This window comes from Rhinolophus sinicus, linkage group LG12 (genome assembly GCF_036562045.2).
Source record: "Rhinolophus sinicus isolate RSC01 linkage group LG12, ASM3656204v1, whole genome shotgun sequence".
Taxonomy (NCBI): domain Eukaryota; kingdom Metazoa; phylum Chordata; class Mammalia; order Chiroptera; family Rhinolophidae; genus Rhinolophus; species Rhinolophus sinicus.
Window position 1 is genome coordinate 24,731,402 of NC_133761.1, and position 26,060 is coordinate 24,757,461.

The 26,060-nt window shown below is 35.4% G+C and overlaps 1 protein-coding gene across 2 annotated transcripts in view; it reads left to right on the top strand.

Annotated features, from left to right (window-relative positions):
- Window positions 1-26,060, top strand: part of ANGPT1 (angiopoietin 1) — a 265,713-nt gene that overhangs the window by 170,505 nt on the left and 69,148 nt on the right. Inside the window, exons 3-4 of one of the 2 annotated variants that reach the window (XM_074316347.1) lie at window positions 1,820-1,941; window positions 14,547-14,779. In XM_074316347.1, coding sequence (XP_074172448.1) covers window positions 1,820-1,941; window positions 14,547-14,779 — 355 coding nt within the window. The remainder of the gene's footprint in view (window positions 1-1,819; window positions 1,942-14,546; window positions 14,780-26,060) is intronic. The other variant, XM_019750655.2, reaches the window with a different exon arrangement.

Consider the following 26,060-nt stretch of genomic DNA (forward strand, 5'->3'; position numbering starts at 1 on the left):
CTACCCCTTTGTTGAGAAGAAGCAAGTCTCAACATTGCTTCTTTATATCCTTAGTATAAAACTTCTGATCAGCTAGACTTTTGATGGTTCTCCAGGTTGATTATTCTATAATTTAGTAGTAATTTTAATGTGGTCACAAGAGGAAGAAAGCACAGTGTTAATCTACTCTGCCATCTTGGATCCCCTCTTAAATTTTTTTTAAACGCAAATGCTCCATCTCACTATTTTCCACCCACCCAACCTCCATCCCCCACCCCCACCCCCAGCAGGGCTGGGACTATAGTGAAGGGAGTGAGATAAAGTCATGGAAAACTGCATTACACAGGTGCAGGAGCAGATCCTGAATTTATTTTAAAATGATATTGTTCAACATGTATTTCTTGCTTTAATTTTGATCTTTCAAAATGTGTTAAAATATTATTTATCTTGACTACTGAGTATTTTGGCACCTCCTTAAATCTTGCGATTGAGGCAATCTCCTCTTTCATCACCCTAGTCCCTTGTCTCCTTCCCCCACAACTTTCTATAGCCCAAGCCCAGCCCTGGCCATGTCAGTGTATATGTGAAAAGGTTTTCTATGTGTGTATGATATAGGTTTAGACCTGCTACAGAAAAGGAGGAAAGCTCCCGTGGTGTCATTTTTAGAGGAAGAAACTTTAGATTGATATTGACCCTCCAGAAGTTTCATCAGGTCCCTTTTAATAAGTACTAACAATGACATGATAGTTATAAAAGTTTTCAAATGACATGGGGAGCTTTTAAAACTAATTATACCTCTCCCTTGCCCTTTTTACCTCCCTTAAGGAAGGAGGGGGTCAGGTGAAGGACAGAGACAGGGAGGGAAAAGGACACTGCCACAGTTTGAAGGCATCTTCTAGGACTGGAGTATGTGATGTTTGCTCAGAGGATGAGTGTGTTTGGGTTCACAGCTCGCATACTCATGTTATATTAAAGCTTAACTAGCAACATGAGTCTTCATGATTCAAGTTGAGCGGAACATTTACAGTTTCTAGAGGACCTAGTGTAACGCAATTGAAAGTACAACTACAATTTATCTTCATTGTGATATAGATTCCTGGTCACTTCATTTCAGATTAAGACCCAGGATAGGATAGGTTGACTCTCCCTCTTCTTAGTTTTCTATATAGAGCAACAGAATTAGAGTCCCACTATCTGGGTTTGAAACTCAGTTCTTCCCTTCTTTCCTGTGTCAATTTTAGTCACTTGCTGAACCTGTTTCCTCATTTGTAAAGTGATGATAATTCCTCCTTCAACAGGTGCCCACGTCTATGTAATGATATGACATTTGGAAGGGCTGACATGACCCATCAGTATAGGTGTTCAATAAATGTGTGCTCATGAATCTGCCTAAACTAAGTCAAAAGTTGTTTCACATTTCTAATTGGTTTATGTAAGGTGATAGACCAAGACAGGCATATTTTACATACCTATTAGTTATTCTTAATTATACATAATATCTAAGACCTTGTACTAATACTCATTCTACATTCATTTGTAAATATTGATGATAATATATAAAGCAACTAGCATGGGGAAATAGCCTAGGGATACAGGACACAAAAATATAAATATGAAAAATGGATTTAACAACTCAATTTTCTCATTGAACTGAAACCTCAATCTCAAACATAATTTTAAGAAACATGTAAAGCATTAATTAATAGAATCTAGATCATTTAATTAAATATTCTGGAAGAAATACTAATTTAAAACAAAACACAGCTCAATAAAAACCCCAAAATGATTGTTTTTACTCTTTGTGACGGAAGTTTGAAATGTTTGTATCCTTTATCTTCAGGTGCTAAATCAAACTTCTCGACTTGAAATACAACTGCTGGAGAATTCATTATCAACATACAAGCTGGAGAAGCAACTTGATCAACAGACAAATGAAATCGTAAAGATTCGTGAGAAAAATAGGTGAGTATTGTTGTATTCCAAAAATATTTACACATGACTTATTTATATCCTCCACCTCTTTGCCAACTCTTTAAAAAAAAAAAAAGATTGAAGTGGTTTGCAAAAAAAAAATAGAAAGAAATATAGAGCTAAATAATTTTGAATATACAAACAAAGGAGAGCTTAAGGTGAATGTAGCAAGTATGTGAACAATAAGATTAATACTGTTTACACTTTTGAAATATTTGCTTTTCATAATTTTGAACACTAATTTATCTAATGTTCAGTTGTTCAAAACCCACCATATCCACAAAATTAATTGATTCTATGACTAAATTCAGTAACACAAAATATTGACAATTTGCAGCAGAATCAGAATCTATAGCAATAGAGAAAAGAATAGAGCCTTTAAAACTCTAATTTCAATTATCACTCTGCCTGTTCTTAAGCTTGTACAGAGCTACAAGATTGTTGAATTTTAGATCTTACTCTAGAAAGAGGCAAAATTTATTTTGCTTCCAGAAAGTTATTTGCTTGTAAAGTTGATTCAATAGTTTGTTTGTTTCCCCCCCCCCACCCCACCCCCCCATTTAAAGCCATTTTCCTTGGATCTAATACCTGGCTAGCTTTTAGATGTGTTTTTATAAACTATGAATCATTTCAGGTAAGTGAAATGGATCTTAGACATCTCGAGAGCTGAAATGAAACATAGATTATATGATTTTGAAGTCATTGGCATTCAGGATGGACATTTCAATCAAAGCACTGACCTCTGTAGGAAAGTATATTGTATATTTAACTGCATTTCTTCTGGATATTTGGATGACGTGAAGACATTTCAGTTCGTGTGCATTATATTGAGTTAAAGACCATTGTTTTGCTAGAAACTCATTAAATGCCATTGTGTTGATGGAGCTAGAGTTTGCACCATATTCCAAACCAAGAAAGTACCTAAGAGGCCTGCTAGTTTTCTTACTTTACAGATGAAGGAATACACTGATTAGAAGTGAGTGATCTGTCCAAGGTCACACAGTTTACTAATGGCACAACTAGGAATATAACTCAGGTTTCTTTGTTCCTAGTCCTGCTCTTTCCACTGTAATATGTGGTCTCTGGATGCTATCTGCAACCTAGGATGATTTCCCAACTTCATGCTAAAAGTAGACCTTAATGACAACAATTATAATTAAACTTTTCCATGAAGAAGATAAACTTGGCTGTTGGTTTAGAGTCTGAAAGGGGTCACTCATGCTCTATGACTTGTTTTACATTTATTTATCTTAGTACTGTGTCATGGGGTAAACTATAACTATAAATAAACTTGACAGGACTTAACCCTGAACTGGTTACATGATGAAATGTTCTGGAATTGAAAATCCTGTTGGAAAGTGCCATTTATCCTATTGCAGTTTCGCAGTAACCAGACACATACATATAAAAGGTATACTTTACTTTGACTATCCCTTGATTTAGGATCCCACCATGCTTTAACTTTGTCACTAAAAAGTGAACCCCATTTATAGTGATATGTTTCAAGATGCTATAGGAATGAATAAGTAAAACAATGACAATTTTACCATTTTAAGGCTTTTTAAAAATTATATACATAACACATTTATTGTAGAAAAAAGAGAAAGTACACAAAACAAAATTAAAAGCCACAATCCCGTCACATTGTGAGGGCTGCCTATGTTGCTATATGTTATATATAAAAATAGTTTTCACAAAAAGTTGTGTCATGATATACACACTGTTTTGTAGCCTGCTTTCTTGGGATATAGAAATCTTTTCTAATCAATAAATAGTCCTCTAATATCATTCTGCATGGTGTTTCATTTTATAGATGTTACCTGAGGTGGTTTTAATTCATCTCTCACTAAGTATGTTACTACATATGATTTATCTTTTAAAAAATTGTCAGCATGAATTTACATTCTTCAATTCTTCTTCTGATATCTGTCTTATCTCTTGGTCTACATCTAATGCTTTAGCTGTCAGGATGCCATAAAAATACTGGGAGGCCTCAACGGCCTCACGCTTAACTACCATAACCAATGCGGTCCTTAAGTGTCATTGTATTTAACTTTCTCCATTTCTCTGTGAATCTGTCTCTCTATCTCTTTCCTTCCCTCCTTCTCATATTCATACTTTCTTTTGTTTCTTTTCCTTCTCCTTCTTCTCCTCCTCCTTCTTCTTTTTTTTAAAAAAATGTATCCCTTTCTTCCCTAATTCTAGATCATTTTGGACCTTTTGTCTTTCCATCATGATTCTTGATATGGCACCTGGTATCATTTCCTGCTGTGAAAGTCTCACCATGACTGTACATTTTTTAAGGGAAACTGCTTAAAATGTGTTCTCTCTGTTCCATCAGTAAAGCTAAGTCAAGGTTCGAGCTCTCAGAAGAGCTTCATGCAGGTCAGGTAGAAGAGGCTTCTCCATGCATCGCAGCTTCTCAGAGGAATCTGACTCCTGATCCCAAACACATACGTGTGCTCTGCTGATGAGTTTTGCCCTCATTGAATTCTAATTTCTAAGGAAAATTCAGGTTTTCTTAGATATATAAATCCTACCATTTATTGCTAATAATATCTTTTCAGGATTATAACAATTCCATTTTCCAGCAACATAGGTATTTCACAATAAATCCAGAGATTTCTGTTTTAATTTGAAATTCATTTCTGTGCAATGCTGACAAGAATGTATCTTTTACTCCTACTCTGCACCCCTTTCTTTTTTGACCACTAATTATGCCATTACTTCACATGTGATTCCTGGGGTTATTTTTCTATCAGTGTACTGTATCTCCTGGCATTGCCATAGCTCTGTAGTTACCTGTGTCTCCTTGTTGAAGGGTCCAATGTATGTAACGGAGTGTTGGTGGAACATCTATTCTTAAACCAGGGAAACTCTTCCATGAACCACTTTTAAAAAAAAGCATTTTTCTTTATGCAAACCCAAAGTACCTATTGGTGGGTGATACACAGCATATTTTCCCTATTCTGTTTATTGTTATTGTTTATTTTTATATGCAAAATGGAATTAGAGGAACTCTGCCAAGCACCTTCTAGAGCAACAAAGAAATGTGGGACCCCCAACCCATTAAGTTCAAAACCCACCATATGGATTTTGTGGTGTATAGGTCAAAGGCAAACATGAAGCTGTTCTATATGTTTTAAAATAGCTTATTGATCACCCCTACGGATTCCTTAAATGAATCGTAATCCCCCAAATGACAAGGAAGCTATTTCTACATTGTGGCATCTCTGAAATGTAGGAACAACATGCCTTTAGTCAACTAGGTCTGGTTTGGATCAGCTAATACACTTTGCAAAGGGGATTATCTAAATTAAGTTTGCTTCCTCCCCAAGGAATGTCAGGGGTTGTGTCTGGGTGTATGACTTACCAGCTTTGAGTGTGACGGGGCTTCAGCTGCCAGTTCCGTTGCGTGAGGTGGCCCTTAAGAAGGTCCACCACTTCTTTGGCAGAACAAGCGGTGATATTTTATGAACAGGATAATACTCCACAATCATGCTGAGAGGCCCTGCTGATTTACATCCTGACAAATTAAATGCATCACTTGTAGGGTCGAAAATGGATTTGTAGGCCTCATTGGATTTACATCTTTATCCCCTAAATGGCAAAAGGCACAAAGCAGGCATAGGATTAACAACATTTGCTCTACCATTTGTTTTCCTAACAAACTAGTGTGTGTGGCAGGGGGTGGGGGGAGGGTGGGGGGTGGGTGACTCCAGAAGCTTTCAGTTTGTTTTCTTTAGGATTTTTTTTTTTCTTTTGTTTGATGCTATCCTCATCTCAAAACTTGATTTTGTTTCTTACCTCAAGGAAACAGCACTTGGAAGTGAGGGGTCAGTAACTGGCCCATATAATTGAAATTACACAACCAAGAACCCAGGAAATGAGAAGCACTAGTATTTACCTTGCACATAGTGGGTTGATAAGACCACAAAATGTGACATGTAATTATCAACTTCTATCGGATTCCCCCAGTATGTTTCCTGTCACTTGTGCTCAAAACAGTAGGAAAGAGGTGAACAGGGAAAGATGTCATAATACAAATTCCTTCAGCTGAAAGAAATATGTAAATGATCTTTTGGTCTAAAGATTTGGTTAACTGACCAGGTTTCAAGGCACCTGCCCATTGCTGACTTAACCCCAACTCTTTCCAATGTGGGAGCACAGCCAGATGAAAAAAACTATTCTAGAAGAAATTTTTGTGCCTCACTGTGGTATGCAGGAAGGGAAATCAACATTCCATGCATACAAAGATGGAGCACATGGGTTTTCTTAATGCCTGTGTTGAATATGCAGAGTTAAGGTTAGGGAAATTAATAAGACCATCCAGAGTGAAGTGAAACTACACATGATGGTTATTCTGACGTACTTTTAGCAAAACTATCTGCTGCCTAGGTATCTAATATCAGGTGAACATGTGTGCCAGGTGTTTCACATACAATACTGGTTAATCCTTCAACAAATTCTGAAAAGTACCTATTATTTCCATTTTATATATAACGAAACTGAAGTTTACAGAGGTGAAGTAACTTTCCTATGACCAAACAGCTAGTGTATGGCTAAATTAGGGTTCAAGTGCATGATGATTCTCTCTTTTAATTATTACAAAAACATTTTTCCAGTGTGATGCAGCCTTGAGATTAACTGATGGGGTTGTCACGTTATTTTCTTAACATAAACAAGTATGAATTTGAGGAAAAGGGTAGGCCAGTTGTTTTTGGCCTATTCCAAAAAAGACCATTATTTATTCCTCCTAATAGTGGAGTAGGAAATATAAACTATTTATTTTACCTTGGGAATTCACTGAACTTCTTTGACAAGCCTCATCTGTCTTCTAGCTGGAGTTTATGGAAAGTTATTACGTTAATTAATTTTAAGTGATTGAAATGTGTGTAATTTCAAGATATTAATTATACATTACAAACAAAGTTCTATAGTGGCATAATAAAGTATTGATTTTTAATACTTAATATGACCAAAGAAATGAAAAGTTAAATCAGTCTTTTTAATTAAAGCTATCCTCCATTTGATAAATTCTTTACAAAATACTACAGTAAAATCTTGCTAACTTCTAGCATTGAATTAGGTTAAATTATGTTAGTTGTATATAGAAGGGATCAAGGAAAAGCATTTGAATTTATACTTTTCTATTCTATATTGTAAATGGAACAGCTACAGACAATGATTGAATAGAGTATTTTTCTTTCATGCTTTTAAAAAAAATGAATTTAATGCGTACAACTTTTTTTTTCATTTAAATTTTATTAACCTCAGGATATTAGAGTGGAACAGAATTCTGAATCAAACTGGAAATACAAGGGCCATGTTAATTATTTTTCCTGATTCCTTACAACACACTAATGACTATTGATGCTGTCAATTCCATCTCTTAAATATTTTTTCCAATCTATCCTGTTCTTTCTGTTTCCACTGACTGGGTCTTAGGTCAAACTCCAATTAATTCTTGTCTCAGCCTTTGCACTGTCCTCTGTGCCTTAAGCCTTACTGTCTCTCAAACCTATCAGCCAGAGCTCTGCCACCGTCTTCTTCCTAAAAAGCAAGTCAGATTACTTTCTCCTTTTGTTGAGGTACCTCCGCACACTAATTCAGCCCAACTTTTAAATCTCTGGACAGCATCTGCCCAACCCCCTAATGATTCTCTGTAACTGACTGAAGAAAGCTCAAGTCTTTTAGCATCAAACACAGTCCATGGTCATTATAATCCTAATTTGGTGGCCTTACTTCCACAAGTCTTCTTAAATTTTATAAAGTATGGTCTATAGCTAAGAGAATGAGCACTAAGACCAGATTACCTGAGTTTCACTTTTCCTTGATCCTATTATAACCAACTCTGCCACATATTATTTATGTCACTTTGAGCAAGTTACTTAAGCTCTCTGTGCTTTAGTTTCCTAATTTGTAACTCAGGGGTGATGAAAACAGTAGCGCATGGCTTTGATGTGAGATTGAGTTAATGCGTATAAAGCACTAACAGTGCCAGGCACACACAGTAAGTGTTTAATTATGCTAGTTGTTAGTATCGCACCGAAGACTTAATCTTATTTCAGATATGTTTAATGTTTGACTTGTCTGCAATGCCTTCAGTTCTTGATTCAACTCACAAACTCCTGCTCACACTTTAAAACTCAGTGCAGGTATTACTCCACCCAAGACCCCTTCTCTGACTACCAAATAGACCTGGTGATTATAACTTACGTGATAACACTATACCTTGTCCCCCTAACCATTATTTCACCTATCCCATCACATCTGTTGTAGTGTGTGTGTGTGTGTGTGTGTGTGTGTGCACACGCACGTGTGTGTTTATCTGTCTACTATTAGGCTGTGATCTTCTGGAACACAGAGACTGTGTTTTATTTACCTTTGTCTTCATACTCCTAGGAACAGTTCTCTACACATAGTATATATAGTATTAAATGCTCTTTGAATGTTGAATGAATGATGAACGGGTAAATGTCCCAGTAGCTCTATCCCAACAAATGTCATTTTCTATGTACACACACACACACACACTCTCACATGACTGAAAAATATTACTAATGGAAAACACAAATCACATAGTTTACATTATATGTTATATTGTTCTTAACATAAGTAAAATAGAGATGGGGTTTTAACTGCTATTCTGCATCCCCCAAAACCCTTCGCATGGCACCCAGGGTTCTCAGTCTAAGGTTCACAGAAGGTTACCACATTCTGAAGTCACTAATTCAGCCCAATTTTTAAATCTCTAGACAACATCCTCTCAGACTATTCTAGACTCATGATTGTTTACATCTCTCTGATTAATAAAAAAAAAGTAACACAAATTTGACCTAAACATTAAATTATATAGAAGTGTAACATTTGAAAGTCAAAGTCCCCCTAATTCTATAACATCCACCAACACCTCCCTCTGTAGAGAATCACCAACAGATTAACAGTTCGGTGCTTATTCTTTCAGACTTTTTCTATTAATATACTAAGGCATACATGTATATGTGGAGTGTGTATATTTATGTATGTGTTTTCACAGGCACACACCCATATACAATCGCACACATACACAAGTACATATTTATATGATGTAGGGGAATACATTGTAACTATTTTTAAAGTGCTGGGTTTATTTCTACTTCATAATAATTTATCATGGATATATTACACATGTAATTATACAGCTGTACCTCATTCATTGTTATAGATGTACTATAAATTGCTCAAATTTTTAATGTGATTTAAAATTTCATGGATATTGACAAAATATCTCAGGATTTTATATCCCCTTACCCCCTCCCCCCGCCCCCAACCAATGTGTGCCTGAGCTTCTAATTTCCCCAGACCTTGCTGGCCATTTTATTAATCTTGTCTACCTTTCAGGTAGACATCTTTTCACATTTATTGGCCATTGACATTTCTTCTTCTGTGACTACCCTATTCATGTATGCTTTTTATTTTTCTATTAGATTGTTTATGCTTGCTTTATTAACTCATGTAATCTCCTTAATGAATATTAAAAGTTTTTCATGTACGTTGCAAAAATAAATCTGTCATTTATTTTTCAATCTATTTGTATAGAAACTACATTTTTATGTCATGAAATGAATCATTTTTTTTCCTTCTTGCTTTTTGGCTTCTACAACATATTTAGCTTATTCTCGTTTATCCCACACTTTAAAGCATTTGTTTGCCAATGTTTACTTGTAGTAATCTATACGTCTGTCCTCATTTTAATTACAAACATATTTAACTTCATATTTTGAGGGAAAATATACTCTGTACAAGTATAAACTTACAGTATAAATTTAACCTGAATTTACTATACCCTTGTTTTAATGGGAAAAAGAAATATGTATGCATCACTCTTTAAAGACCATATTTGCAACACAAGTTGACACCTTACATATGAAAAATAAAATTAAAAAATGGAAACATCTGCAGGTAGATTCGGACAAACAAAGAGAAGATTTCATCGTTTGAACATCTTCATCTGTTTCAGGGCTGTCTTTACACACACAGAGCTCAGGCAACTGTCACTGCTGTGAATTCATTGACTGATATGTTAAGAACTCTATTGTGGGAAACAATTTGAAAGGGAGAACTTTTGCTGTGAAAGTTTCAAGATGTGTTCAATGATTTCAAATATTTCCAATAAGATATGTTGGAGAAGGCAGACTGTGGAAATGAGGGGAAAAAAGTTAACCAAAAACTTCAAATAAGGTTTTGTATATGCTCAACTAGAACCTTTTACTAAAGTTCAAGGCCTAGTTATTGTGTTTATTTTACTCTTCATTAAAGTGCACCTCTACCTCAAACTAGAAGTTAAGTGCCAAAATGCTATGTATGTCTCTTCTCAAAGTGTTTCCAGAAAGATGGGAAACAGGAAGTACTGAGAATCCTGTGAGAAACTTTGTCTTTGTATATTAAGATTTAAGTGCAGTTTCATAAATTGTTGTTCCATGGAACATTAATTCTAAAAGATGCATCCTAGTAAAAACTGTTTATTTAATTTAGGCTTCTCAAAAACTTGATAATGGAACTCTTAACTAATAAAAATACTGAATGCACTCTAGAAAGCAGTGCATTGGAGGTCGGAATCAGAATCCAGATTTTGGATTATGCATTTAAACCTAAACTAAACTTGTTGATGAAGGTCATCATCAGGGAAAATAGGACTACTTGGCCTATCTAATTTTAGGGCACTAGAGCTGTAATTTTGTCTTCAGATCAACCTTTATATACAAAGATATTGATGCCTATCTCCAGTGGCCTCTCCTACTTGACCTGAATAGGGAAAATGTAAGAGAACCAATAGGGCAAAATGGGATATGATCAATATATTGAATAAAAAAATGAAATTTGATGGCAGAGCGGTTAAGGCAGAGTGATGCTTAGGAAAATACCAGTTCAGATTAAATAGAAAACCTGACTTGGCAAAGAAATTTGTTTTTTATACATGTAAAAGATGAATAGGTTGAAATATTGTGAAAGACAAGCTCCCAGATTAAACAGATGTAGAGCAGCAAATACTAAAGAGATGTTAAAGTAATGCCTGATTCCTGATAAAAATAAATGGGTGGAAATAGGTAGAGATTACATTATACTAAATCAAAGTGATGAGACTCTAATGATACGTAGTTTCCACAGCACGGGGATGCTATGGGCAGATTTCTAGTCTGGTGAGTTAGACATAATATGTGCACAATTTTGGACAAGATATTTAGATTCTTACCTATAAACTGAGGTTTATACTATGTACTCAGTCTATACCACTATATTGCTTTAAGAATCAAAGGAGATAAGAGTTTTAAAATGTATACAACTATAATCATATATTATAACGTGAGCTAGCATATGAATTTTTCTGGCAAGAAAGTTTTGGATTTAAACCAGTTTGGCAATAGTGAGGAGGAAGGGCTGACTTCCCAAGTAGATAATAACCAATAGATGAAAAGTATCAAAGAAAAGGAATAGTTTTTTGGAAGCCAAGTAGGAAGAAAGATGAAACTGGAGGGGGGTGGGAGGGGAGGGTGAGCAGTCAATGAAAATGGAAGGGTCAAGAACAGATCATTCTTGCCTGAAGAAGTCTAAAAAGCTTTTTATAATATAAAGAATATACCTAATAAATAAAAGTAAAGAATTATTGGAGTACAGAAGTTATTAAAAGAATTCCAAGTGAAGAAATGCGATGAGAAAAGGACTAGAAGAGATAACTGGTAAAACCTGCCATTTGGGAAACAATGCGACAGGTTTCCGATATGCTCGCAGTTTTCATGTGTATTATTTTTTATTTGTATATTTTATTCCAAATCCTGTGAGGCGTCTATTATACAGAGCAGGTTTCTTGCTTCCATGAGCAGCCCCTTCTTTACATGAACATCTATTTTAAGATGACAAGCTATATTGATGTCTTTTATACCTGGTAGTCATAGTGTATTAAGAGATGCATAGTGAATTATCACAAGGAATGTACTTTCCAACACACCAAGTATATATTCCTTCTACATAGGAAATGCAGGCCTTTTCTTCCACAAGCCAGTGTCCAGAATTGTTTTCTTAGGCACCAGGACTTCTCTGTGATCAACTTTCCATTTAAGCTCTTTCCAAATTATCCTGAAAAACAAAACAAAACAAGCAAACAAAACTCCTTTATTGCCATCTCAGGTAGTGTCCATCTTAGAGTATATATGTCTTCTTGAAGAAGAAATGCATCAGAAGTAGAAAGTGGGAAAACATTGATGTAAAAAATGTTTTAAAGTGTTATGTCTGAAACAGATGTTACTTATAGCTGGTGGTGTTTTATTTGAGGTTTTCTCTAAAAATAAATCCTTAGAGTAGGAGTAGTGTCATTTTATACTTTACATGGTGCTGAGAACACTATTGGCACTTAGCAAGTAATAAATACAAGTTATAACTATAGCATGATATTTTCTGAACCAGAATGTCACCTACTGATTACTCAGCTTCTTTCAGGAACAAAATGGTAATTCAGAATTTTGTCTAGTATTATATGACTATAGCATCCAGATTTTGATCTTTACATTATTGTCATTTTAGTAGTTAATTGTAAGATTTCTTGGCAGTATACTATAACTCTTGTGGATTTAAAAGACAATTGTCTTATAAATTCACTGACTATGTTCTAGGGATCTTGCATCTGATCATTACCCTAGGAGAAACAAAAATAATTGAAAAGTAAACTGAGAATGAGCTAAGACATCAGCTGTGGTTAATTCTCATATCTGAAGGCCAAAAATTAATAGGCACAAAGAAAACCTCCCCTGACATCTACAGAAGTACACTAATCACTTAAGCAGTGGGTGGGATGAACACTTTAACCAACAGAAAATATTTTGTTTATTTTCTTTTGTTTGGTTTTTAACAGTCAAGTTCTCTAACAGCAAGTTATTGACACAGAAGAAAATTCTAAAAGGTTATGAATCGTATCTATTCCTTAGAGATATTGTCTTTCATCTTGCTCTGACTTCCTGGCCTAAATTTTTCATTTCCAAAAAACATTTAAAAAATATTAAATTACTTCCCCCAAATCACTATACCCAAGATCTTTCCAAATTGAGTTTGCTTAAGGGTCAGTCAGGGCAGGACTCCTTTCATTGTTGGTATCCCGCAGAATAAAACTCAGAATAGAGACATGGCTTTTCTTATCTTGCAGAAATCACAGAGCTGCCCCTAACAGATCTTAAAGTGAAATTTTCATATGTGACTGTGAGCATGCTACCAAAGGTATTGTAAATGATAGGATCTCATACACAGAAACATCCCAGTGTTTCTGCGTGGTTCAGCAGGCACCTTTCTTGCCACGTTCTGGGTCGGTCACATTCTCTTAGAGGACAGGTTCGTTGGCAAAGATCTGGAAGGCCCATGAGCAATCCTTTCCACACTTGTTAATCTGTGTCAAAGACAATCAGATATTCTAGCTCGTCTCCCAGTATGTGGAGTTGGAAAATCTGGCTCTTCAAACATTCTCTATTTTATGATTTAAGTATTAAATTGAAAATAATCCCTAGTGTCTCCTTTATGAAAACTTATAGAATTGATTCAGTGACTGCCTCTCTCCAAGGTAAATGAAGTGCCCAGTCTGGTATGTTACATTTGAATAACACCTTGTAAACTAAGGACTGGTTGAACCTTTTGAAAATGGAACTGAGAAAACTGAGTACAGCTGTCCTCTGAGGAATACTAGTACATTATACACTCTATAAAATGTAAATGCTTTTTATTTCCAGTCAGTTGCTAGGATCCAGGAGTGCTTCTGCACTCGTTATCATTGTTAGCGTGCAATATGGGGGATATCCTCTGAAGAGTTCTGAGAGAAGGAACATTCTCAGTTGAAGACTGCATCACCCTGAAGAAAACATCCCAGGTCCTTTTATGACATCTTGCCACCAGCCTGCAACCTTCTTTTCTGGAACAATTTAGGGAGTGATTTAGGAATTGGTGAGGCCTCATTCTGAAGCTTTCTCTCTCTTAGCTTAGACATAAATATGTTAGTGGTTATGATATTGGAGCAGATATAAAAAATCCCAAGAAATCTAATTAATTGTGATTTTACATAGCTCCCTTTCTGGTCCTGTGGTTTCTGCATTGATATATTAGTCCCTGTCTCTGTAGAACTCTTGTGAAATTTAATCAGTGTTAAAGTTTTGAGAATCCCAAATGAATGAAGCAAAGTAAATAAGAAGTAGTGTCTACGTTTTGTTCAAACTTTTTTCTGAACGAATCTTATTCTTATTGGACCTATTTCCTTAATGAATGTTATACCATAACTTCTCCAGACTATAACTGGATCCAAGTCAGCTACCCTGGATATAAGATACTCCCCAGGATATAAATTATGTTTAGGAAACAAACATTTCTCTGACAACAACTGGTCTACTAATTATTCATTTCACATGTTATATATGTATGTCTCTGTGTGTGTGTGTGTGTAAAATCTGAGTCTCTCACAAAATATTTCCATGGTGAAATATCTAACTAAAGTTTCTAACTTTAAATAAATTCAGGCACTGGTTGAATCACAATCTTTTTGTATAGCATTTTAAACACTAAATCTTGTCTTCCTTTTCTTGTAGTTTATTAGAACATAAAATCTTGGAAATGGAGGGAAGGCACAAGGAAGAGTTGGATGCCTTAAAGGAAGAGAAAGAGAATCTTCAAGGCTTGGTTACTCGTCAAACATATATAATCCAGGAACTAGAGAAACAACTGAACAGAGCGACCACCAACAACAGTGTCCTTCAGAAGCAACAGCTGGAGCTGATGGACACAGTACACAACCTCGTCAACCTCTGCACTAAAGAAGGTGGTAAGACTTTCTTCCACTTTGGGATAGTAAATATTGTATTTAATATGGAGCAAGTAAATATTCAGCATAGCTTTCTGTGTTGCATTGATTGCTGTGTAAAAGCAGTAAAATAACTTTATTTTTAGAAGCATCTCATGAATTTTGCACTGACAATTTTCTCACATTTCTAACTTCAGAGCATGTATTCATAAGCTTGAATTTGTGAATTCACAATATATTTCTAAAAGAACCTTCCACTTCCTTCTTTCTTTCTTGGTCTTTTTAGCCTTAGATAAAATCTACAATACTGTCATAGACAAATATTTGCTTTTGTGATGTTAGGCATTTAATTATATGGGACAGAAATTAGCCCATGTTAAAGATTTGTTCAGAGTGACAGAGTTTCAAGAGGGGAGAGGGAAGATTTGTCTGCAGAGAAAAGGAGATATCGAAGTTCCCAATAAATATTTTGAGGGAGAAACCATTTTTGTTATTAAGTATTTATTAAGACTTTATAAAGTCTTTATCACTTATGCTTAGTTCTGTGTGGAGAAAACCTAACCAAGGCATCTAGGCGTATTTATTCTGGGGTGTCCTTGTGACAGTGGAAATATAAGTTTTTAATATCATTAGAGTATCTGGAGCTATTTAACCACAGGCCTGTGTCTCTTTGGAAGACATCCATCCATCTGTCCATCCATCTCCCCAACGATTATTGAATGAGTGACTCCATGTGTACTTTCCTACTTCAAGCAGAACCTCTCCTCAGCCTCAGGAGAGCTCTTCAAAGTTTGGAGCTAAAGGTCATCTTCTGTAGTTCTGCTTGCTAATCAGCCTTTCTCTGAGTGAAGATGGCATGGTAAACGGTGATGAGTGAAAGAGAGCACCACTTCTGTCTGCAAGTTATGATTGTCATCGAGCTGTGACTTATGTGACCATTCATGAAATAGTTCAGTATATATATATGCAATCTATATAAGGTGGAGGCTCCTTTAATTTCAGAAGGGACTGAGCTATATGACAAACTAGCTCACTTCCATAGTTCTATGTATAGATATGAATACAGAGGATAAATCTATATGAAGTGATCTTGTTTTAAAGACATTTCCCATTTCTCTATTACACTCCATTACCTTGAGTTATATCTCCTTTAGATAGTCTAAACAAGCCTTTCATATTCTTTGTAAAGAATATCTTTTAAACAGTGAGTTCCCAGAGCTCCATTTGGGTGTGCTCAGAAATGTGATTGGGAAGGAAAAAACCTGCTAATCAGTCAGAGCCTGCCAAAGCCTTGAGTTAGAGTCCACTGGAAGAAAAGCATGGTAGGATTTTGCCAGAGAATTTTAATAGCGCTCATGAGTATTTAGAAATTAAGTATGAATATGAGACATATCTATTCTCATATTGAACTGAATGCATTTGGGCAAAGATTGAAAACATATTTTTCTTATCATCTTGAGACTTAAAGCACATGGAGTTAAGTAGTTCTGTTTTTTTCATGATGTTAGAAATATCAAACCCTGGTGATTCTCACAGAGCTCATATGTCTGCCTACTTATCATAATTTCACTTCTTTTCTAAGTATTTGTCTAATAAATGTATCTTTAAGCTTTTAGAAGCTGGGGGATGACTTCAAAATTAAAATTCCTGGCTAGGTTTGGAGTTTGGATGCAGCATCAGGGAACCAAACATCTGTTCAATTCAAGAAATGTTTATTGAACAATAACAATGGCACTTCTGATACATGCTGCCTAGAGGGTATGAGAAAAATAACTGTATATATTCTATTACATAACATATTAAAAATAACAATAGTACTAGAGATAGAAATTGCCTAATACCTCAGGCCTCTAGATACTTATTTTCTTTGTAATGATACAATTCTAAAACAAATCCTGATTTAATGACAGGACTTGTGATGCTAATGTAAGCCTACTGCCTTATTTTCCAATACCTTCTGTGCCCTTATTACCATAGACCTTATTTGCTTTTCATTAATCTTTTTTTTTTCTTTAACCCCAGAATTAAATATTCTAACTAAATATTTGGTCACTTAAGGACTCAAAAGAGACACAAAAATGGAAAGTACCTCTCACTAAGGTTTCCATCAAGATTTTAATTCTCTGTACATCTTCATTTTCACTGGCACCATTGCCTTTAGTTATGGTGAATTTAAATTTTTTAAATGACTAACAGCATAATACTGGCTAAATATCAGTTGCTAAAATTAACTTTTATTTCATTTTAATTCTAAAGCACATATGGAAAACCATCCCCTACTTTGATGACCAAAAATTCACTTATCAAATAGATTTATTATTTATCAAAGATTATATGTAAATATTCTACTTTTAAATTTAAATATATGTAACTATGCCTATAGGAATAAATGCGCCAATTTTCGAAAATGTATGTTTAAAAAACTCAAAGAGTAGTCTTCCTAACATTTTTCCAAAAACATCATGAACTGTGTTATAATCCAAAAAGCCCAAAATTTTAATTGACCTTAAGGGTCCTCTAGTTCCAACTTGACTCAGTTATTTATGGAGACAGCTTGAATGTAATACAAGATGAGATTTTTTTTTTTTTTTTTAAGTTTTCTCTGTCCTGACAACTAATTTAACCTTTTTGAAGGTGTTTCATCATTTATAAAGTCAGGATAATTGCTCTACTTTACAGTGATAGGGAAATGACTAAATTAGATACTGCTTATAAAAGCAAAGAGCACATGACATAGCTGACTTATTAAACTTTAGTTCCTTCCTTCCCCTCCAAGTAACAAGATTTAATTAGACACAAGTTTATTAAGTGCAATGTATAAGTAAAATTTCTTTCATGGAAAATATCTCACTCTGTGCTCTAGAGGATCTGATTAGTGTCATTCAAACACCTTCTTACAGCCTCAGTTTTCTGTCTCTAAAATGGGATCATGATGCATAACTGATGAGTTTGTAGTAACTAAAAGAGGTGTGTATAAACACTGCCTGTCCAAAAATAACACCTGTCTAAAGTACAGTTATACACCGCCTTACGACATTTCAGTCAACAGTGGACCACATATGTGAAGGTGGTCCCATAAGATTAGAATAGATCTGTAAAATTCCTATTGCCTAATGACATCATAACCATCGCAATGTCATAGAGCAACAATATTACCTGTTTGTGGTGATGTTGGTGTACACAAACCTACTGTGCCGCCAGTCATATAAAGTACTGCACATACAATTATGTACAGTACACAATAATTGATAATGATAATAAATGACAATGTTACTGGTTTATATATTTACTATACTATATGTTTTATCATTATTTGAGAGTGTATCCTTTCGACTTTTTTAAGAAAAAAAGGTTTGCTGTTGTAAAACAGTATCCCTATTATGCCGGCAGCAACCTCACACATCTCATGTTTACGGAGTCTTTTGATTACATCATTTTCTCTTGTGCTTGATTTAATCTCATGTTGTTTTGTTCATTATAGCCTCTAAGCATTCAAAATCCACTACTAATGTTGCTAGTAAGAGGCGACCTTGAGTGACTGACAGAAATGAAATTAAAATTGGATAAGGGACACAAAGGTAGAAAATCAGAGATGGTTACTGCTCACCAGCCAGGCATGTACCATTTCACCATAGCACGATCTTGAAGAACAAGAACAAAGTGATGGAAGCTATCAAAGGATCTGCCCCAGTGAAGCCAATGAGACTCACAAAAATTCAAGAAAGGCCTGTATCACACATGGAGAATCTTCTAATGACCTGGATTGAAGACCAGGCACAGAAGCCTATCTCTTTAAGCACCATGATGATTATGGCCAAAGCAAAAAGTCTGTTGAAAGAAAACACTGGACCTGACCATGATGTTGAATTTATTGCCAGCTCTGGATGGTTTAAACGATTCAAGAACCGTTACTCATTACATAATGTGAAAGTAAGTGGTGAGTCTATGAGTGCTGATGTGGAGGCAGCTGAAGAATGTTTGGAAACTCCAGATAAGCTGATTGTGGTAGAAAATTACTTGCCAGAGCAAATATTCAATAGGATGAAACATCCTTATTCTGGAAATGGATGTCTGAAAGGACTTTGATCCATAAGGAGGCCGAGTCAATGCCAGGTCTTAAGGCTTTTAAGGACAGGCTAACAGTCTTGTTTGGGGGTAATGTCGCAGGCTACAGATTGACCCCCTTTGTGATTGGGCACAGTGAGAACCCCAGAATCTTCAAGCATATCAATAGGCACACACTGCCAGTTTACTGCAGAAGCAATAAGAAGTCACGGATGACCCAGATCCTCTTCCAAAATGCCCTCCTGGATTGTAATGCCAGCAAAATGGAAAAGTACTATTTGGAGAACAACATACTTTTCAAAATTGTGCTTATTGTTGATAATGCTTCCAGACATTCTCCTTTTATCGGTCATCTTCATCCCAATATCAAAGTGGTTTTTCTCCCTCCAAACACCACCTTTTTGATGCGGTGAATGGATTAAGGAGTTACAGCAGCTTTTAAAGTCTATCAGCTGAGGAGATCCTTTGCTCAGGCTATTGCTGCAACTGAGAAGATGGCTGATACAATTCTGGGAGGATTACGACATCTGTGACAGCATCAAAAGCCTCACTTGGGCCTGAGGTGGTGGCACCAAGGACTGTATGAATGGCATCTGGAAGAAGACACTCAAAAGATTTACCCATAATTTCAAAGGATTTGCCACGGAGGCAGAGGCTGCAAAAATCCGCAAGGCTGTGGTTGAGACGACAAACACAGTAACCTTATGTGGGTGAGGGTGACATCAAGCCTCTCCAAGGGGCCTCTGAGGAACAGGAACGGAAACGCATAGCTGGAAAAAGGCAAGAGAAAAGAAGAAAGAGAAGAACCCTCAAGAAAATTCCCAGTGAATAATTTAGCAGATGCTTTTGCCAACCTCAACAAGCTTCATAAAAAGTTTTAAAAAATAGACCCCAACCCTGAAAGGTTTTTAGTCATAGAGAGGAATGTTCATGGTGCATTATCTGCTTACAAGCAAATCTATGATAAAAAAAAAAAGAAAAGAAACCAAGCAAACTACCATGGACATAGTTCTGAAACGAGTAATACCTCCTCAAGAAGAGCCTCAGGCAGGTCCTCCAGGCCATATTCCAGGAAAAGGCATTGTTGTCACAGGAGATGATGGCTCCATGCCTGTTACTGAACCTAAAGATTTTTCCCGTGAGACAAAGTGTAGAGGTGGGAGGCAGTGATAATGAAGATCCTCACCCTGTATAGGCCTAGGGGTGCTCCTGTCTTAGTTCTTAACAAAAAAGTGTAAAAAGTAAAAAGCAAAACAAAACAAAACAAAAAAAAATTAAAAATAAAAAAACTTACAAAATAAGAATATAAAGAAAAAAAGATTTTGTATAGCTGTACAATGCGCTTGTGTTTTCATCTAAGTGTTAGAAAAGTGTTGAGAAATTAAGGAAAATGTAAAAGCTTATAAAGTAAAAAAGCTAAGGTTAATTTGTTATTGAAGAAGGAACACTATTTTTTTTATAAATTTAGTGTAGCCTAAGTGTACAGAGTTTATACAGTCTATCTTAGCACAGAGTAACGTCCTAGCCTTCACGTTCACTCACCACTCACTCACTCCCTCACTCACCCAGAACAACGTCCAATCCTGCAAGCTCCATTTGTAGTACGTGCCCTATGCAGGTGTGCCATTTTAAATCTTGATACCATATTTTTACTATATTTTTCTCTGTTTAGATATGTTTAGATAGATGAATATTTACCATTGTGTTACAGTTGCTTACAGTGTTCAGTACAGTAGCATGCTGTACAGGGTTTTGCCTAGGAGCAATAGGTTATACCATCTAGCCTAGGTGTGTAGTAGGCTATACCATCTAGGTTTGTGTAAGTACATGCTATGATGTCTGCACAATGATGGAATCTCCTCAGGACACATTCCTCACAATGTTATCTCCATCATTAAGCGAAGAAATCACTGTAAATGCTCAAAAGACTGTAGTATTTTTTTTATTTTTATGCTTGCTGAAGTGCTTATAACCCACTAAAGTTATGTGATAAAAGTATTCCTAGGACGTGTCGGCTAGAAACATCCTTTTTATCAAACGTGTTCAGTCCAGAAACCATAAATATATTTTTGCATATAGGGAGTATTTTTGTTTAGTTTCACAGGATTTTTCTTATTAAAACATCTGTATCATGAGATACATTTAACCTAAGCACAATTAAGATATACTTTTCTGAAATAATTTACTAAACCTTCCTCTCTTGTTCCAAACAGACAATAGTGGCATCTTAAGCTAATAGTCATTTCAGACTGAGTTGCATCCGCTTTGTGAGACTTTGGGTAACACATTTATTTTTGTCTAACCTTTGACTGCAAATATTTGGTCACATTTATTCTTAGAAACATTACCCACTAAGGAAATATTGCCCTCAATGTTACCATAGTGTCAAAGCTTAGCTGATTGCTTCATGATTTTGGCAATTCACAGTTAATGCAGGAATTAAATAGTTTATGTTGATAATAACACAGAAACAAGGTTTGGACTTCTGGGAAGAATAATGATTATCAAATATTCACCAGTCATCTGTGTTCAGAGATGATTAAACCATCATCACTTACGTTGAACATACAGAAGGCAAACAGCACATTATGTGATCATGAATTTAATTACTAGCTAAGCATAAAAAAAGGAAGAAAAAATTTAAAAAGAAAATGGTATTTAGACTCCATCATAAAATTATGTGAGCTGATTTCCTTGCTGTCCCAATCAGCTTGGAGCATACTCCTGTTACACCAAGATACGATTCATAAATTTATCCATTCATTCAAAACATTGTTGTACAACTGTTCTGGTTTAGATTCCCTTCTGAGAATAAGGATACTCATCCATTTTTATTTCACAAGTATTTTATGAATTGCTATAATATGCCAGGTACTGTTCAGAACTCTGGGAAGAAAAGATGCAATTCAGTCTTTGGCTTCAAGGAAACTAGTTTGGTGGAGAGAAAGACAGGTAAACAGTTATATTCTGGTCCCAATGTAGGAAGAATGTATTGGAAAGTTGACAAGCTAGAAGCAGAGAGACAAAATGGGTATCTTTGCCATTATTAAAATATTAACAGATACTTAGACTGTACAAGCCAATCTTCTGAGCCATTTGTATATATTAACTCATTTAATTCTAGCAAAAGTACAAGCTGAAATTTGAACCCAGAGAAACTGATTTTAGAGTCTGTACATTATCCACTGTACTATGATGGGGAGGAAAGGTAGAGTTAATGGTGTTTTTCATCAGATTCTCAAAAGGATCTCCTAGGAGAGAAATAATGAGGTCAGGAGCAAATGGGCAAATGGAAAGGCAGGTGGAGGGGAAATTTGTGAACAAAGAAGAATTGGAATCAAAGAAATAATGACTTACTAGAAATAGAGTCAAATATAACTTACGATTTTGGGGGTTGAGTAACTGAGAGGATGTTGATGACATTCCCTAAAATCAGCAACATGTGAAGAGAAACAGGTTTAATGGGGGAAAGATAATGAGTTTAGTTGGGGGCATATTGACTGAGGTGACTGTGGGACAACTGAAATCTGTAAGGCAGAGGAATAGGAATCTGGAATTCAGGAGCGAAATCTGGATGACTGTATAGATTGGTGTGTCCTCGCAGGAGACAAGTGGTAAATCCATGCAGCAAATGAAATCATTGAAAGTGTGTATAAAGCAATGACTCAACTATTTGGGGGCTTTATAGATCCATCTGAGAATCTGACAGAAACTTGCCTACTTTTCTCTCCCACTTAGTGCAAATACCCAGGCACAAGTTTATGTACAATTTTCAGAGAATTTACATAGCACGATTATGAACCGTTTTTAAAATAATAAGAATGTAAAATCAAAGGCAGGAAATTGGGAGTTCTTTAAGGGACCGATAAAAGGAGACCAAAAAGAAAACAGAATTAGGGGAAGAAATATTAGTGATCGGTATTACGCAGGGAGAACAGATTGTCATGAAAAGTCTTATTTTAGTGGCAAATCAGCAGAAAGGTTAAGTAAAAAAAAGAAACAGACTGAAAAGTGAATTTTGAAACTCGGAGATGATCTTCTGTAGGGAGAGTTCCGGTGACGTAGACGGCTCAATTGTGTAGGTGACGATTAGAATGAGTAAGAGGAAGTAAAAGCAAAAAAAAAAAAAAAAAAATGTTGTCTGCCCACATTTAAGAGACTTGAATGTGGAAGGAGAGATAACAGTTTCAGGTAGGGAGGCACACAGGGTAGAGAGGATTCAAAGAAACTTAAAAATAAATACTGAGACATGACCGTATATATATACTTCGTTCCTGATTCTGAAATTCAAACTTCAAATCATAAGGAGTTTCTGATGAAATTCGTTTTGAAAACTTCTTTCACATCATCTGAAAGACATAATGACAAATTTTTAAGTGTTCTAAATTATTTGGTTTAAAGTGTCTTTCCCAGAGGCTGATGGCAATGGTATGGAACATTTGATCATTATTTTCAGTGCTCTGGCATTCTGAAAAGGGGAAATGAGGCATTTGCTTCCTTTCCAGTGCTGAGGAGACATTTGACTCTGTTCTCAGAATAATTCTACCATCTGAAAGGAATTTACCTCCTGTGCAGTGTCTATTGAGTTCGTGAAGTAAATCATTCAGTCAACAGAGAAGATAGTTTGAACTCCTGCAAGTCCCTTGAGTTAAGAATGACTTTAAAAACATCACAAGTGATGGGAGGAAATTAAAACTTTTGAATGTCACTCATATAAACATTGATAAAAATAGAAACTCTCATTTTCATTGACTGAGTGAAATATTTGGTTTTTCATTGACTACGTGTAATGCACCATTTGACATTAGGGAGAAAGAGAAAGAAAAAATACGGGAAGTCATCTGCTGAACACAACAGTGAGCACTTGTTCCCATTTAATGAGGGAAATGCTTTATCTTGACAGAAAATTATGTCAAACATTCACAATTTCCTTAAAATGAACCACACTTTCTAGCACTTCCTTTCATAAAACCCAGTGGCTTAAGGGGAAAGTGACTGTTTATTTTTGGAAATGATATATTTCTCCTTTGTGATGGAGCATGTTATCTGCTTTTCAAAAAGTTATAATTTCTGTGAAAAAGTTGTATGAATAGCAGTTAGCCAAGCTAATGATAATAATATAAAAATAATACAGTCCTTGATCTCTTCCATAAGTTATTTCTAAAGCACATCTTTTAAAATTTTTATTAAATTTATTGGGGTGACATTGGTTAGTAAAATCATATAGGTTTCAAGTGTACATTTCTATAATACATCATCTATATATTGCATTGTGTGTTCATCACCCAGGGTCAGTTCTCCTTCCATCACCATGTATTTGACCCCCTTTTCCCTCTACTATCATTCCCACTTCCCTCTTAACCTCTGGTAACCACTAAATTGTTGTCTGTGTCTATGAGTTTTTGTTTATTTTCTTGTTTGTTTATTGCTTTCAGTTTTATAGCCCACATGAGTGAAGTCATATGGTACTCGACTTTTTCTGTTTGACTTATTTTGCTTACAATGATAATCTGAAGATCAATCCACATTGTTGCAAATGGCAGTATTTCATCTTTCTTATGGCAGAGTAGTATTCTATTGTGTATATATACCACATCTTCTTTATCCAGTCACCTATCAGAGGATGCTTTGGTTGTTTGAATGTCTTGGCCACCATGAATCATGCTGCAATTAACATAGGGTACATATATCTTTATGGTTAAATGTATTCAGATTTTTTGGGTAGATACCCAGAGGAGGGATTGCTGGATTGTATGGTAATTCTATTCTTAATATTTTGAGGAATCTCCATGTTATTTTCCACAGTGGATGTACCAATTTACATACCCACCGGCAGTATATGAGGGTTCCTTTTTCTCCACAACCTCTTCAACACTTGTTATTACTGTCTTATTGATAATAGACTTTCTAACAGATGTGAGGTGGTATTTCACTGTTTCAGTGTTGATCTGCATTTCCCTAATAGCTAGTGAAATTGAGAATTTTTTCATGTATCTGCTGGCCATTAGTATGTCTTCTTGAGAGAAGTTCTGTTTAGGTCCTCTGCCCATTTCGTATTTGGATTGTTTTGTTATTGTTGGGTTATATGAGTTCTTTATACATTTTGGATATTATCCCCTTATCAGAGGTGTTGTTTGCAAATATGTTCTCCCATTCTGTTCGTTGCCTCCTTTTTTAGTTACTTATAGTTCCATTCATTTATTTTGGTTTTAATTCTCTTGCCTTTGAAATCAAATTTATAAGATCCTCTTCTCTGAATCCAAGGTGCATTCATTTAGTACCTATCCTTTCTTCCATGCAGTTTATTGTTTCAGGTCTTATGTTTAGGTCTTTGATCCATTTAGAGTTAATTTTGGTGTATGGTGACAGATAGCAGTCTAGTTTCATTCTTTTGCATGTGGCTTTCCAATGTTCCCAGTACCATTTATTCAAGAGTCTTTCTTTTTTCCATTGTATGTTTTTGGCTCCTTTGTCAAAAATCATCTGTCTATATTTATGTGGGTTTTTTTTCTGGGTTCTCAATTCTATTCCATTGGTCTGTGTATCTGTTTTTCTGCCAGTATCATGCTGTCTTGATTATTGTTGCTTTGTAGTATAAAATAAAGTCAGGAAGTTTGTTACCTCTGGCCTTGTTCTTTTTTCTTAGGATTGCTATGGCTATTTGAGGTCTTTTGTGATTCCATACAAATCTAATGATTTTGTTGTTGTTGTTCTAGTTCCTTTTAAAAATGCCATTGGGATTTTGATGGGGATTGTATTAAATCTGTATATTGCTTTTGGTAACATGGCCATTTTAACTACATTGATTCTTCCAAACCATGAACATGGAATATCTTCCCATTTCTTTGTGTCTTCAAGTTTCTTTTAATAATGTCTCATGATTTTCAGTGTATCGGTCCCTCAAATCCTTTGTTAAGTTTATTCCTAGGTATTTTTTTCTTTTTGTTGAAATTGCAAAAGAAATTGTTTTTTAATTTCTTTTTCTGAAATTTTATTGTTAGTGTATAGGAATGCAATGGATTTTTGTACATTGATTTTGTATCCTGCAACTTTACGGTATTCGTTTATTGTCTCTAACAGTTTTGTGGTAGAGTCTTTAGGGTTTTATATATAAAGAGTCATGTCATCAGCAAAAAGTAACAATTTAACTTCTTCATCCCCGATTTGGATGCCTTATATTTCTCTCTCTTGCCTGATTGCTCTGGCTAGGTCTTCCAACACTATGTTGAATTACAAT